This window comes from Ceratotherium simum, chromosome X, assembly GCF_057802395.1.
Source record: "Ceratotherium simum simum isolate JZ-2026a chromosome X, ASM5780239v1, whole genome shotgun sequence".
Lineage (NCBI taxonomy): Eukaryota > Metazoa > Chordata > Mammalia > Perissodactyla > Rhinocerotidae > Ceratotherium > Ceratotherium simum.
Genome location: NC_141940.1, coordinates 60,128,963 through 60,146,320, shown reverse-complemented (window position 1 = coordinate 60,146,320; position 17,358 = coordinate 60,128,963). Strand labels below are relative to the sequence as shown.

Genomic DNA, 17,358 nt, shown 5'->3' with positions numbered 1-17,358 from the left:
AAACATTTATAGGAGACTTTCTAATGAAAAAAATTATGTAAATATGAAACAAATTAAATTCAAAATTGAAGTGAAGTAAATTTTCATATTGAAGGATTTTATTCAGGCAGCTCAAGAAATAATTAATTATATTGATATTAGCTCCTGAGAAGAAAGCAGTTTGCTTTCTTATGTAAATATAAATGCCCCTCTATGCACTATCTCTGCATCAAGAAACGAATAAGACACAGAGGAGATGAACTAAAAGGAAATACAATATGTAGGAGTAAATAAACGGTTGCCTGAACAAATATAACATCCAAAGAAAATGAAGATATGTGAATCAATGAGGAAACCGGCCATGATTCAAGTGGGCATGCAAATCTTATAATGAAAATCATCCTCACTTCATATAAATGGAGAAGATCCATCAGGCTATTTTTTTGATCACTTACATACAAAATACACTACAATTTGCTCCATTCACAGCTACAAGAGCTACCCTAAAATGTGGGGAGAAAAGTTTAAAAATTCACGCTTGAAAACCATTTTTCCACCATGAATAAGTAGCATAGTGGCATATATATCTTGAGAGCTAAACATTTATCACATCACTAGCGTGCTATGCATTAAAAGACAATTATTAGTTAAGAAGGATTCTTATATTTGTCAATTAATATTTTAACCTTCTCTCAGTTGAACCAACTTTTTTTTCATAAATGAGGGTAACTTTTTCTGATAAAGGAATATATACTCTTTGTATACCTGTAAAATAAAGAAAACTGAAAGGAAAGAAAATAAAAATTGTCCATAATCCCACCGACATTGAGAGATTTCCTGGCAGCCTTTTTTCTCTGCATGTGAGTATGTACACATATAAATGTATATTTTTGCACTTAATTATATACATTATGTGAGATGTATATTTTTCCTTCACCATTATAAAGTGAATATTTTCCCATTTTTAGGAAGCGACTGTGGTCACCATCCTAGTAAAACACATAAGCATTGTTGCTGAATACATCACATTTCAGTTGAGGTTGCAGAAAACTTCGTGAGATAATGAAGAAGAATAAAGTGGTTACATTACCTTTCCATCATGAATCACTGGTTATTGTTCTTACCTATCTCCATTTCGGTATATGGAGTAAACAATTTCTGCACAACTGGTTCTAAATCTTCTCTTGCTGTTTTAGAAGACGTACAAGTCAAATGAACCAAATCTGTTTAAAAAAATAATATTTTGAGTTCTTGCTTATCACAAATTTTACTATGTACTCATATTTAAGGCACTAAGCTGCTGCCATGGGGAACAGAGAGCCGAGCAAGTCATGGCTCCTGCCTTCAAGGTGTTTATAATCTAGTGATCGGGGGACATGAAAAACCATAACAATATGCTATGTGTATTAACTAATAACTAAGAGAGCACGCTAAGACCCTAGAGGAAGTAGTAGTTTATGCTTTATTTTGTAAAACTAGCAGAGCAGAAAAGCTTTTTAGGAAGCCATTTATTCATAGAAAGAGCTTAAGTTATCCTTACAACATTCCCAAAGAGGGTGAATAAAGAATTGCTAAGTAAAATAATTTTGTAAAAAAGACTGAAAGTGTTTTAAAAAATAATAATAAAAGCAATACTTTAAAAAGTATTTATTTACCTAAGAGAACACACTTCATAATCTTTAGACAGAAGAATCCATTTATACAAACTTTACTGATAAGTTAACAACAAATCATCTATTCATTATAGGGTTTTCTAAAAAACCTTTTCGGGGAACACTGTTGGCTTAGTTTTAATCATACCAATACTTGAAAGTCCATAAAATGGCACAAGTTAAAACAGTCTATAATATTTTTAGGAATTCCAAATCACTTTCCTTTTGCATTTACAGATTCATGGGGCCTGGACCTTGGAGAATGTTTGGGTTAGAGAATATCATGTACAAAAAAGGTCCTTCACAGAAGTGAAATACTGTAGCCTAAGGCATTTAGAATTCCTACAGGCTTACACACAGAGGTAAAGGAAGGATGAAAAGTTCTACGTACTGAAAGAAAGGACTAAGGATCTTTAAATGGGAGAAATTCTCATGGTCCTGGAAAGGGCTTGGGTTGGGATAGAATAATGGCGGAAAGAATATATTAGAGAACAGAATAAGTACTGAGAAATTCCTTCCCCTAAAACACCAGTAGAAAAGTACACCCACTTCTTTTTTAAAAGTTTATTTCAGACTACTAGACATTATTTTTAAATCCCAGGAAGACAGTTCAAAATTTATCATGAAACCCAAACATCAGAATAGGATTCTCATTATTAAAATTAATTCCACATTTAACTACTCTAAAATATAACTAAGCATAAACTGAGGGACTCTTAATAACCATGTGAGCTAAAATCAAATTTTGTAGTATTTTTTTTCCAGGCCCACCAAAGAAAGTGATATGCTAAGAAGGTTCCTGACTTATGTATGGCCTAATAAAAGATCTCCCTTATTTAAGCAATGTTTTTACGTGAATCTAACAATGATTTCCATTGGTTTTGTGATATTGTATAATGCATGATAATAATTATTTCAAAAGATATAATAACCTTCACAACAAAATTATTTCTAATTAACTTAAATTTTTAAAATACCATATAACTTTGGCGGGGAGGGAGTGTAAACTCCCTAGATAATTGGTGAATTAAACACAGTATATAACTACAAAGGCAGAAAGCCCTGATATAACACTCGAGAGAAACTGTCCTGCCTCTCATCCCACAGTCTCATAAAATGTTCATGCCAAAGTTCTCAGTTTTCCAGTTCTTTCCTATTCAATTAATGTATACTAGGGAAAAAGCAAATGAACATGAATATAAATAAAAAAGTATATTTTGAAAAATATCTTAACGGTAAACTACTGGTTCTGTTCAACAGCATATATAAAAGAAATATACTGGTGTAAGTATATCCTTGTTTCCTAACAATGTAACAAAGTTCAGGTCAAGGAGTGCTAGCAAAAATTGCTAGTAGTGAAGTCAGATTGCTATCTTGTACTTAATGAGTTTTATAGCAATTCTTAGAGAGAAAACTTAAAGACATTCATAATCTGAATTCTAGCGTCTACACCTTGATTCTGCTAAGATGCTACATTATTAATTGACTTACAAATTTAAGGTATGAACAACTACTTTTTCTTCCTACACTTCCTGCTTTTCCTGTTACCTACATCACTTCCTTATCTAGGTGAATCTGAATTCATTGTTTCTCTTTAACTGAGAGAGACTGTTATTTTTCAAAAAATTCAAATTATTTTCAAAATTGGTTTTAATCTTCATACCTCTTGTAAGACCCTTACAAGGGCAAGGCTTAGAGTAGGTTTTTCTCTTCTTTGTCAAACATAACTTTCACTTCCAGTGGGTGTTCAATAAATATTTGTGGCTATAGATAATGTGCTTCCCTATCATGGGCAGACATTAAGTCCTCACAGGCTTAGATACATGTGTGTACACAAATATATGTATGCATACACATGCGTGGGGAAATTTTTAGTATTTTCTTATACGAAATGTAGGAAATTATCTGACGGATCAGGATAGAGGTAAGGAAAGTATCAACGGATAATCCTCAAATTATTTAAATCTGCCTGAGAAATGCTCACAGACACTTTAAGATATAACATTCTCAAAAGAATTTAAAAGATTATCTAGAATTGACTGTACAGCTAACCAGCATGTGTCAGACACTATTCTAAGCACGTTAGAAGTATTATTTCATTTCACCTGTGCGACAGCCAACTGTTATCCTCATTTTACAGGTGAGAAAACAGAGGAACAGTGGAGTTAAGCAGATTTCCCAAAGTCATGCAATTAGTAACAGGAAGATCTGGGACTCAGAGCTGGAATTCAGGCCCAAACGGTATGCCTCTCAAATGCCTGCTCTTAGTCACTAAATGATATTGTGTAGTAACTGTAATAACCTCCTGTAGAAGGCACAGCCAGTCACTTAAGGCAGCCTTCAAACTGGGATGTGTACAAAGATACAAGAGGACTTTTCACAAGGTATAATAACCATAAGGGAGTCATCGTCCAGATGCTCAACCCTGCCTCCTTCCACTTTATTAAGTAATGCATTTCAATAAATTTATTTTGTGTTTAATAATCCTTTATCAAAATTGTAATATATTTAGGATAGTTTAATTTTGCACAATTTTTATTACTTTTTATTAATTATTTTTTTAATTACTCAATCCAGAAGACATTTTTTTTTTTTTTTTTTAGATTTTTTATTTATTTATTTTTCCCCCAAAGCCCCAGTACATAGTTGTCTGTCATAGCTGCACATCCTTCTAGTTGCTGTATGTGGGACGCGGCCTCAGCATGGCTGGAGGAGTGGTGCCTCTGTGCGCACCCGGGATCTGAACCCGGGCCGCCGGCAGCGGAGCGCACGCACTTAACCGCTAAGCCACAGGGCCGGCCCGGAAGACATTTTAAAAAATACTTAGAAGCTAATTATCCTAGGAAATTAGAAAATAATTCTGTTTCTATTTATTTTTTTAAATGGGTGATAGTGGATATCAAATATCTCTGGTACTTAAATTCCATTGAATACATTTAAAGGAGTGATGGTAGAGTTTTACTATTACATATCAATATTTATAATGTTAGAAACTATACTCTTGGCAGTTATTTGACTCTTATGATGAAAAATTGTATGTGTCAACTTATAAGTGTTCAAGGGGTACATAAGCAAAAAGTTTAAAGACCTTAAGGCATTAAGGTAATCACAAAACCAAACTTGTAGAACATGTCACATTTCTACTAAAATTTAATTCTCTGTGTAAAATGCTTCTTTGCATTCTGTGACTTTGGTTCTTTTCCACAGAATTAACTTGCTCAATAAATGCTAAAAATGACCATAAATTAGATCAGATGGGGCAAGTGCTTTCCTAAAAGTATTACATTCATTAGTATCAATTAACAACTATTACTAAGACTGTGGAAGATGCAATAGAAGCAGAAACACGACCCACTGGTATCATGTGAGATTATAACCTACACAGAAAAAAAAAATCTTTAAACCCTGACTCTATCTTTCATAAACTATGCTCTTTTTACTTCATTTAGAAACTGCTTAAAGGCTCGGTGGGCTAAACGATGACAAAATGTGTTCTCTATCACAATTTCTCTGTTGGCAATATACTTAGATTTGTATTGGCATTAAAGAAACCTTAGCATGAAAGAAGCTTTAATTCACAGAAAGTACAGGTAAACTTGAAAACCTTCGGTGAATGGGGTGCCAGTCACAATGAGCACCACTGAAACAAGAGCATCTGAAATTCGAAGTCAGACATCACTCAACACAAAACTAGAAATAACAACACACTTTCAGTTCTCTAAAACTGAGTTTGGAACATTGGTCTCGCACATAATAAGCTACTGCCCTTTTACAAGTTTTTTTTTTTTGAAACACATGAGAAGTGGAATTTCTACTCAGAATTTGCACAACAATAATAATGAGCACATATAAAAGTGACAAGTCTAATCTACAGCAGCAGGGTGACACAGTAGAGGACGGTGTATGCAGGTCTGATGTTACTTCTGCTCTCGGTATCTACTTGGCCAAGTCAGTTTCTGTCTTTGGCCTCAGTGTCCTCATGATTAAACAGAAGAGGTGGCGTTAGTTCATCTATAAGACTTGTTCTAGTTCTCAAGTTTTTTTTTTTTGGTGAGGAAGATTTGCTCTAAGCTAACACTTTTGCCAATATTCTTCTTCTTTTTTTTTTTTTTTTTCGCTTGAGGAAGATTAGCCCTAAGCTAACATCTGTGCCCGTTTTCCTCTATTTTGTATGTGGGTCGCCACCACAGCCTGGCGTGACAAGTGGCATAGGTCCGTGCCTGGGACCCGAACCCGTGAACCCAGGCCGCTGAAGCAGAATGCGCCAGACTTAACCACTATGCTATAGGGACAAGTTTTATGAATCTAACTCCCTATTCATCAGCCATGATTCTTTCAATGATGACAGATTTTAAACCAAAAACTGTTGGCATTACAAACGTGAAAGTAAAACCTAAGTGAATGCTCCTGAGAAAAGAAAGAAATCTATTCTTCAAGCTTCTGAGATTACCACACATAGCAGCCACTCACTCTACACAAGTAGGCAAAATTGTTCCAAATGCATTTAAAGAAACTTTATGTATGAGCTAGTCAACAAGTGCATTTCATTGTGCAGCCTAACTAGGAATATATAATTTATGTATATAGGAATCAATGTGGCTTATAACTTGTCTTTCATATAGGAATAAAGGCCAACTGTAATTTATGTAATATAGTCCAAGTAAGAACATATGACTGTGTCAATAAGATAGAAAAGGTCAGAAACACATTGTCTTTATGGTACCAAGTAAGGAACTGAGTTTGATGACATATGGCACACAATTTGGTTTTTGAATTCAACCATGAAAAACTCCAGAGTCAGCTTGTACTTTCTCAATAGAGTTTACTGAAAAAAACCCTTGAACGTCAACTTAAGATCACAAGGAAAAATAAGTTTACTTCCAAAATCAAATCCATGCTTTGTGACAATACTAATAAAAAATAATTTATGTAGTCACATTTTCAAAAAAACAAAAGAAAAAAGAAAAAAGGTACCAATGATTGTTTTAAATCATTATCTAAACTCATTTCTATAAAAGATAGTATATAACATTTTCTTATAGGGTCATAAAAGCAGAGAAAATTATATAAACTAGTACCTACATAAAATTCTTGATTATTAATTATTATATATACTATATATATTCACAAATATATAATCATATCACAGATAAATAATATCCTGTAACATGAAATCCCAGAATGAAACAGCTGTTACTGCCTGATTATGTACAAAAAAAGATTTCAAACTGCCTAGAATATGAATAAGTACTGTAAAGAGAGTGAACTTGAATGTCAAATAGAAGAGCTGCAGAGATGATGTTTTGTTCATTTACAAATGATTTTAAAAGAAAATAAAACCCATATTAGATTCATTTAGGATATAAAAAAGGATGAGTAGAAAATAAAGATGTAAGGTATGTTCTGAAAGATGAACTCTGTGGGTGAAAAATATGACTTGCTCAGCTTTAGAAAACACAATAAATAAATTTCAAATATTTAACAATTGCAACAACTTGAATCAAATTAGCTGAGGGGAGGGGAACTTGAATTGATGTATAGATTTTTAAAAATGTAACACTACTTTAAAAAAGATCAAATAACTAGGCTAACCCAGGGTTGCTCAGAAAAGTCCTACGTTAATGGATAACAGTGATTTGCTATCAGTGTATCCAAATACCAACTTAACCAATATTGACCTCTGTTTACACTGCAATTACAATAACATCACACTTATCAGAGGTCCTTTACACACAACCAAGAACCACGGAGTGTGTGCCCCCTTCCTCCTCTCAAAAAAGGCTTTTTAGCATCCAAGGTAAATGTTACAATGCCCACAGACTAACACAACCACTTGCTCAGAACTTGGTTGTTAATATTACATGCAATTTCAACAAGCTTGGCTATCTTGTTTTCTAGCCCTCTGCAGATTACAAGCAGCAAATAAGGGGGAAGGGAGGTCAGTGGAATGTGCTGCCAGAAAGAACATCCTGACAGCTGCATGAAAACAGCCAGAGGAAGACATATAAAATGTAGATGCAAGAAATGATAAAAGCATGACAGTATAGGGTCATTTAGCATAGAAACAAATAGGCCTAACCACTCAATAGGCCTCAAGGGCATCACTGGATTACAATGGACTAAAATAAATAATGTTCACAATATCCCTAAGTTATAAAATACGTTTCATATATTCAGTATAGAATGGCATGGAAACGTGTGAATCACGCTAGAAAGATAATTATTAAAAAACTAAAAATTTCAATCCTAAAAGGATCCATTTCGGCTATCTGAAGAATGTATTTGGGGAGACTACAGCACACTAGGGGGTGCTAAAATAAATGATGCATTATTGACTATTGTTTACATCCTAATGGGTATTTCTAACTGGCTTTCAAACCTTTCCTATCTAACCTCAATTCCATTGCAATGAAAACTCATTTAACTAATCACCTAAAATATTTTTATTTTGAACAACAGGTATTTCCAGTTTCCTTAGAAGGCATCTCTGCTAGAGGCTTCTGTTACTCAGATCAGAAGTCTGCTTTTGGAGCAGGAAATTACTCTGAAATAAATGAGGGAATAATCGCTAACTCAGCTCACTGAGACATGTCTCCAAGGGTATCCATCCGTGTTTTGGAACACACCTCTAGGGCTCCTGAGTTCTCTCTAACTCTGGTGATTCATTTTAAAGTAAAAACTAATACTTACTGAGCACTTGTAAGTGCCATACACTGTTTGCATGAATTTGATCCTGATAACAATCCTGAGGTAGGTACTATCATTATCCCTATTTTATAGATGTGGAAGCTGAGGCACAGAGAGATTAAGTAACTTGTCTGAGGTCAATCAACTAGTATGTAAAAGAGCTGGGATTTGAACCCAGCCTATGTTTTCAACTACCACACAATAGTGTGTCGTTCAAATGCATCATCCTTCTTAACTGAACTATTCAGTTGCCTTGCAAGTACCTTTCATATATACCATCCCCATACCATATGAAGGTAAACTTCAGTTGCACACTTACGGTTTTACAAATTCTAATTCGAGCCAAATATAAGGCAATGTGACATCCATGAAAAGTCGTTAAATTAAAGAGACTAAAAAGTGAAAGTGAACTCAAGGTATTTTACTGTCTTAAACACCTTCTTAGCCACATACTTAAGACTATAGCGCAGCATTTGCATAACACAGGAAGAATAAAAAGTCTAAAACGCGTGATTTCTAAAAATAAAAATTAAAATGGTTGAAAATTGATAATACTTAATTATATATTCTATCTTTTTATATGACGCCTAAAACATTAATATAAGATTCTCTTTAACAAAGACTACAAAATGAAATTTATGTATTATACTTCACTGAATGCAGCACAGTAACTCAATGTTCAATATAATGTACCGTAGTATTGGTTAACCCTGAATTACACTGTAAAAGTTTGCAAATTTCTACCCTATACTCAGAGAAGAAGGTAAAAACTGGTGTTGATTCAAGAACAGGTGAATCTGAGCAGGAGATACAGAGGTAAAGAGAAACTGAGTATCAGAATTAGTCAATAAGTGAATACTTAGTACGTGCTCAGAAAGAATAACATAACACTTTCATTAGCTAAGAGCAGAGTACCTGTGACAAATTTAAATTCTTTCATCTTCTCATATTCATTTAAGTGAGAAAAAAAACCTTTGAAATTAATAACATCTTTAGAAGGAAAATAAATCTTTACATATAGATTGCTATGGCTAATGAAGAATGGACTATACTAGATTAGAGATTAATAAACTCTATTTAAAAGTAAAAACAGGGGGCAGGCTCAGCGGCGTAGCGGTTAAGTGCTTGCGCTCCTCTTCGGTGGCCCGGGGTTTGCAGGTTTGGATCCCAGATGTGGACCAGCACACCGCTTGTCAAGCCATGCTGTGGCGGCGTCCCACATAGAGAAGAGGAAGATTGGCATAGAGAAGAGGAAGATTGGCGTGATTGTTAGCCCAGGGCCAATCTCCCTCAGCAAAAAGAGGAGGATTGGCAACGGATGTTAGCTTGGGGCTAATCCTCCTCACACACACAAAAAAAGTAAAAAAAGTATTTAAAAGTAAAAAAAAGACGGAAATTTTTACTAAAGAATTCCCGCATCTTTTTTCTAAAAGCCGTAATTTTGTAATAAGTTATGTCTTACAAACAAGCTAATTTGCTCATGCATAACGTGTCTTTAAAATGCATTTCTTTGTTAAACAACTGAACTATACATCACCAAACTTCACATCATTTACTTTCTATAAATTTCATTTTATTACCTTTGAAGAATGGGCACAAGTCACAAAGTCTCACTGGTATACATTTTGATTATGTTTGATTTACTCAGGTATAACTGGATTATTTACAGTGGTTGCCAACATTAGTCTTCAAGTGATTCTTCCAACAGGAAGAACAATGAGTTTAGTTCATGATTTCATCATTATAGCCTCAATTTTTAGGGCAAGTAAAGGTGTTTGGTTCCAGTCAGCTGGCAATATTGATCATATGCCTGTCATTTATACAACGTGACCAAAGTCTAGATGTATCTGTCTACTTCTCTTAAGTAATTGTTTGAAGAGAAAATAAATCACGATAAAACCTAATTAATGATTTAAAAATATCAAATTTATACAATATTTAGAATTTATTCATAAATATTATATTTTTTGATTTTTACAAAACAATGAGCACATGGATGATCATTAACAGCTCATCATAATTAGTACAAATATGAGAAATCCACAACATAGCTAATATAGATATATAAAAACAAGAACATTTAGACAGAATAGTAAAAAGCCTTCTCTCAAGAGTCCTAATTGAGACAAATTCTTCTGAAGATACATTTTTTCTAAGTGGGAGTAATGTCAAATTCCATACACTCCTCCCTCAAAAGGTAGGTTCTTACACCATGAATATTCAGCATTTTCATTTTTTGGTGCTCAACCTGGGAAATAATGAAATTTTTCTATGAAGAAACAATTATGTAAATTTTAAAAACCTGTTCTACTGTGTTCAGGATATGATTTATTCAAAAAGTTCAGGAAAAAGACAAAAAAGAGATTTAGAAGTAAAAGTAGTTAGGGAAGAGAATGATTGTGTAACATAGTAAACTAAATAATTTGCCTATAACAAGGCAGCAGCAAAAGAGGAAAATAAACGAGCTAGGAACAGGTTTGGATACATAAACACATGGCATGCTCTCCTTTTTTTCTTTTTTCTGACTTGAAACAGAAAAAAAAATCAAAAGAAAGGGAAAGGGTGCTTTAAAGTCTTCTGTGATATTATCAGACTACTTCTGTTTCAGAAGACGGACAAGCTAATTACCAAGAGCAGAACAACTTGCAACTAGTTGTGACATCAATGACTCAATTAGGGCAGTAGCACGAAAATACACCATTAAAGACTTTTAAATTCCAAGTTACAAATTACTCCTGAAAGTCTGTGAACAGGCCCAAAGCATAAGAAAAGCAGGAGGAAAAAAAGAAGCCAAACTAATTAATAAAAGCAAGTGGATGATAAAAATTTCACTTTCCATCTCAGTGTATTTCTTAAATCTCATTTAAGAGTACATAGTACATCAAGCATTAACTCTATTATAACTATTAACTAGGACTTTTTAAACAGTGCATGTTATTATAGGAAGAAAGCATACAGGATTTAAAAATGAACATGAACTTCTCTTTTTTTCTGGAACAAGGCAATAAATAGTAAATTCAAACTTATCTCTTACACCTTCCTGGTGTAAGCCTTACTATTGAGACTAAAAAATCAAAGCCAGTCCATTTGTCTATACCGCTGGTTTTGTATTTATAAATTGATTAAGCTACAGTAAAAATCAGTGAGATAATTTTATCACGAAAAAAAGAAGTGAGAAAGTTGGAGAGGGCTTTGAAGAAACAGGATCTTAGCCATTTTGTTTAAAATAATGTCATATACATCATCAAACATATACACAGGACAGGTGGCTTTTTCCACACACATGCAAAATCTGCACCATCGAGAGTGTTGAATTTCTATGCGATTTTTCTAAATTGTTTAGACTATCCCCCCCCCCATTCGCGTCTTAATGACACAAGAAATTAAGAAACTTGTCCAAGGTCAAATAACTAATTGGAAGGAATTCTGTAGACTCTTGGGCCAATATTCTTTCCACTATACCAGTATTCTTAAATTTCCTACAAAGTCAAGCTGGCAATTGATTCCCCACAACATTAGGTACACGAACCAAAAAACAAATAACTTGTTAAAATAACTTTTAAGTTTCATCACATATTAAGAAAGTGTTTTAAAATCCTTTGTTTTTCATTTGCTAGTGGGTAAAGTTTCCAAGGAACTTTAGTTTTTTAACTTTAAAGTTAGAAAATGTCACTTTAGAAACAAGACTTTGCATATAGTTTTTTTTTCTTTCATTTACTCAACAGTGCTAAGCATAATGTACATACTTAACTTCTAGGGATAGAAATGGTAAGCCATGGTTCTGTTCCTCATACTGGAAGAGAAATGTAAAGCTAATTATGCTATAATTGCTCTGAGGAGCAGTACAGCATGATGGTTAAAAGTGTAGGCTCTAGGGGCCAGCCCTATGGCCTAGTGGTTGGGTTTGGCGTGCTCCGCTTTGGCGGCCCAGCTTCAGCGTTTGGATCCCAGGTGTGGACCTACAGCACCTGTCGGCCATGCTGTGGCAGCAACCCACATACAGAAAATAGAGGAAGATGGGCATGGATGTTAGCTCAGGGCTGATCTTCCTCACATGCAAAAAGTGTAGGCTCTAGGGGCCGGCCCTGTTGCCTAGTGGTTGGGTTTGGCGTGTTCCGCTTTGGTGGCCCAGGCTCACGGGTTCAGATCCCAGGTGTAGACCTACAGCCCCTGTCAGCCATGCTGTGGCAGCGACCCACATACAGAAAATAGAGGAAGATGGGCATGGATGTTAGCTCAGGGCAAATCTTCCTCACCAAAAAAAAAAAAAAAAAAGTGTAGGTTCTAGAGTCAGACTGCCTGGATTCAAATTCTGCCTCTCCCTCACTCTAGTTCAGTGACCCTGGGTAAATCATTTACCTTTTCTGTGCCTCGGTTTCCTCATCTGAATAAGTGGGAAGACAGTGGGACCTATCTCATAGAATTGTCGTGAGGGATAAATTAAGTTAATCCATGTAAAGTACTTAGAACAGTGCCTGCATATAGTAAGTGCTTAATAAATGTTAGTTATCATTGTTACTAAAATGGAATAAATGTTAACCTAGAGGGAAGTTCAAGGTTCTACCTAAACAGAGGAGTAAAAGCCTAAGTGAATGAATGAGGCAGGGAAAGGCTTGTGAAAGGTAGTAATATTTGTACTAGGATTCAAAGGATGAAGAGGCACTTAATTGGTTGGCAAGGCCACTTTAGGGCAAGGGAACAGTATGTGCAAAGGCAGAAAGGTAAGAGAAAACATGGTAATATTAAAAAGAAGAATATTTTGCTACGTGTAGTAGCCATAACCCAGTATATTGGCAAAAGTATTATTATTAATAGCAGCTGCCATTTATTATATGCTTACTCTTTGCTAAGCACTGTGTTAAATGCTTTACAAACATTAAATCTTTACAACAGCCCTATTCATTTATATCCACTGGCATGCAACATTTAGTAGGAGCTCAATATATATTTGTTGAATGATTATCATCATAGAATGTTAGGACATTGTTTTCTTTATTGTATGGTAGGAAAGAGTTCATAGTTTTAGGGCTGGCATAATGTTTATGATTTATGACCAGAGAAAGAAAAGTATATGAGGATAGCATTATTATTTTTTTTTAATTTTGAGCATCAGCACCGAGGTAGGCTGTATGGGCCCTGTATCAGAAGAAATTATGTTTGAATCCCTGCTCTGCCACTTACTGAAGTGTGTGATCCTAGGCAATCTAATTAAACTCCCTAAGCTTTAGTTTCCTAATCCATAATACGGAGCTAACAGTACCTACTGCACAGGGTTATTTTAATAATAGTATAACATAATGAATGGGAAGTACTTAGCCCAGTACTGGCTCCCAGAAAATCCTCAATGATTGCTTTTATTATTATTATTATATCTCAAAGATGAATATCACCAAATGACCTTGGGCAAATGATCTTGCCATCTCTCTGGCTCTTCTAGGTGGGCCTAAAGAAGACCTATACAGTACTCTGGGTTACCCTTACCCAGCTGACTGACAGTCCCTGTGTGAAAGGCAGGAGGGAGTAGACAAAAGTTTGCCTCACCACAAACTGCTTTAACAGATACTGTCAGGAATACACTTCATCCAAAGGTGGTGATCGCCTATGTTTGGAAGCACAGAGAGAAGCTCTACCACGACTTACCATACAAAATTGTACTCTGAAGAATTTAATAACATGAGGGAAGTTCTTTGACCTCTTTAATGATTCCATGGATAAATATAACTCTATTATATGAGAAAGCTACTAAGCCAAATACATACATGTGAAATGTATTTTAGTGTTTCCCCCAAAGAGTACATTGGAAATTAAACAATGTCGAAATGTCCAGGGGATGTTCAAAATAACTATGATATTGTTTATGAAAGAAAATGTGAAGGTCACACTACCACTTCATGCTACACATGACTACAGAAGACAAGAGGCATGCTTTGTCCTTCTTAATCCGTAGGAAGGCTTTTCTGAATGAACTGACCTGAAGAAGAGGTTTGGGGATGGGAGAGTACACACACACATAAATAAATGAATTAAGCAGGAACAGAATCCAGATGACAAAGAAGGAAGGAGCCATGTGGGAAAGGGCTAACTTACTTACAATGGGTCACTGATTAGGATGTTGCAGTGCAATTTGGAAAAGCTATTTAAAATTTCAGGAAATATTTATCAAAGTAGGAAGATCTGATAGTAATGAAGACTAAAGAAAAATGATCAAATTTAATGACCACCTGAAACATTTTTATATCGTTGTGGCCTGGAAATAAACACCCAAAACTGTGAATTCAATTGTACATAATCAAAACTATAACAGTCAAAATCTGGGACAGTATGTCAAATTTTGATCACACTATTATACATGTCTGTAATATGATTCTTTATTCTTGTGGCATATTCAGTTTAGTTTATTTTTAATTCATATTGTTGAGAAATCAGAAAATCAACTAAACAAATAAAAAAACCTAAAAGTCAATTCCCTGTAGTCCCGTCATTTAGGGACAACCACTGCTGTGACTATTTTGGTACTTACTCTTTGGAATTTGTTTCCTATAAATACACTGATGTACCTATAAATGCATATATGTGTGTATGCATAAGTATATATAAACACACACAAATATATTCATCCCTCATGAGACAAAATTAGTTAAGAAATTTTACTCATAACAAAAAACTTATATAAGCAAACCTATATTATCATTATAATTAATATGAAACTGCAAAGTTTCTTATATACCATTTTTAAGGCCAAGATCATACCCCATATTTTTCTTGAAGCATTCCTAGGTCATTTTAGACAATGACCTCTCCTCCATTTAACACTCATTGCTTGTATCCTTAGTTTATGCTACTTTGCTCTGCTGCTGTGTTTTTGTTTTTAGTTTTTTTGTTTTTAGTTTAGTTTGTTGTTGTTTTTCTCTTCCCCAGTATATTTAAAGCTCCTGAGATCAGGAATTATTTATCACTTTCTGTCTTACTCCCAAGAACTAGAATAATGCCCTCTACTTACCCTATGGTTTAAAAGAAATGCTTAATGAACTGAGAAACATACTTGTGACACACAAGATCAAGGGTTGATCCCCTTAATGTTTATACTGCTCTTATAAGTTGATAAGAAAAAAATAAGAAATACAATAGATAAATGAAATGAATAAAGCATTCACAAAAGAAGTAAAAATATCCAATAAACATTATGAAAGGATGTTCAACTTCATGAGTTATTAAACACAAATTTAAACAAAATATCATTTTTCACCTTTACAATTGGCAAAGGGGTTTTGATAAGATAATACCCAGTGCTCTTGAGGGTTTGGAGAAATCACACGCTTGCTTATAAACTACCATTGGATATATAAGTTGATGCAATTTTGGGAGGGGGGAAATCTGGCATTATATATCAAAAGCCCTAAAGCTCTAGACACTTTGGGACTTCTACTTCGAGAAAGATGGAGTAAAGGTACTTTTCCCTATTCCTCCTGCTAAGTACGGCTAAAAATCTTGAACATAATATATAAAACAAACATAATAAGACTCTGAGAGGTGGAGAGAAGAAAGCAGACCGGCTAGGGACCTCGGGACCAAAAGAACAAAACGGCAGAGCTCCCTGGATTTCCTTTTTGCCTGATTTATCCCAGACTGGTTACCAGAGAAACTGGCAACCCAGAAATATCAATGGGCTCAGACTAAAAAAGCCCCAGTGAAAGCCTCTCTCTTTGTAGCCAAAGAACCAGGAAAGGGGCAACCTGGTAAGACAGACAACTTTTAGACAATAAATTGCTCTACTCCAAACACGACAGAAAAGACTGAGACCCCATGTCTACATCTGTCATTAAAGACTGAATGGGTAGCCTAGACTTTCACCCCTCACCAGGCTGTAAAAGGTGCCCCAACCTCCCTAGCGGGGCAGTGTCAAAGACGACTAAGTAGGAAGCCAAGACTTTCATCCCTACCAGGACGAACAGTCTCCACCTCCACAGTATCAGTGGAGACCATGGTGGGATCCTGGATTTCCACCCCTACTCAGCAGTAACAAGGCACTGCTCCCCTGCGGTGGTGTCAGAGGAGGCCTAATGAAGAGTCAGGTCTCTCATCACTGCCTCAGTAATGAGGCCACGCCTGTCTCCCGATGGTGTCAGTGAAGGGCATGTGGGGAGCACTAACAAAGCACTCCTGCTCCTCCTAGCCAGTGTAGAATCAGTGGAGGCCTAGTGGAGAGTTTGCACTATAATCACTCAGCAGTGAGAAAGTTCTCCAATCTCCAGGTGCCAGCAGAGGCCAAGTGGGGAACCAGGACTTCCACCGTCACCTGGCAGCAACAAGGTCTCACCCTCTTTCTCCACCAAAGCAGTGTTAGAGGAGGCCTGTTACAACGGAATAAGATCCAAGTCTCATTATATAATAACAAAAATGCCCAGGTATCAATTCAAAATTACTCATTATACCAAGAACCAGGAAAGCCTCAACTTGAATGAGAAAAGACAATCAACAGATGCCAACATGATACTGCTATTAGAGTTATATAAAGATATAATACAGCCATCATAAAAATTCATCAATAAGCAACTACAAACATGCTGGAAACAAATGAAACAATAGTCTCAGTAAAGAAAGAGAAAGCCTAAGTAAATGAACAGAAGATTTAAAAAAGAACAAAATGGAAAATTTTAAACCAACAAATACAATAATTAAAATAAAAAAACTCAATGGATGGGTTCAACGGCACAATGGAATGGACAGAGGAAAGAATCAGTGAACTTGAAAGTAGAACCATAGAAACAACACAATATGAACAAAAGAGAGAAAATAGACTATACAAAAATGAACAGAAACACATGTAGTTTAGGCTCTTCTTGCTCTTTGTACTATCTTATTATTGTTACCACCTTGACTATATCCCTTTGTGTAATCCACTGTGCCTAGCACGGTACATTGTTCTTAACAGGCATAACAAATGTTTTTTAATACAAAAATGAAGAGGCTCAGAGAAATACAGAACTATATGAAAGATCTAATAGTCATGTCATAGGAGTCCCAGAAGAAGAGGAGAAAG

At 35.2% G+C, this 17,358-nt stretch overlaps 1 protein-coding gene across 4 annotated transcripts in view; it reads right to left on the bottom strand.

The window, feature by feature from the left end:
* Nucleotides 1-17,358, bottom strand: part of CHM (CHM Rab escort protein) — a 167,393-nt gene that overhangs the window by 14,661 nt on the left and 135,374 nt on the right. For all 4 annotated transcript variants that reach the window (XR_015550394.1, XM_004436750.3, XM_087426663.1 and 1 more), the window contains one exon: nt 1,104-1,202. Coding sequence is in view for 3 of the 4 variants with exons in the window: in XM_004436750.3 (XP_004436807.1) it covers nt 1,104-1,202 (99 nt within the window). In the remaining variant the exon portion in view is untranslated. The remainder of the gene's footprint in view (nt 1-1,103; nt 1,203-17,358) is intronic.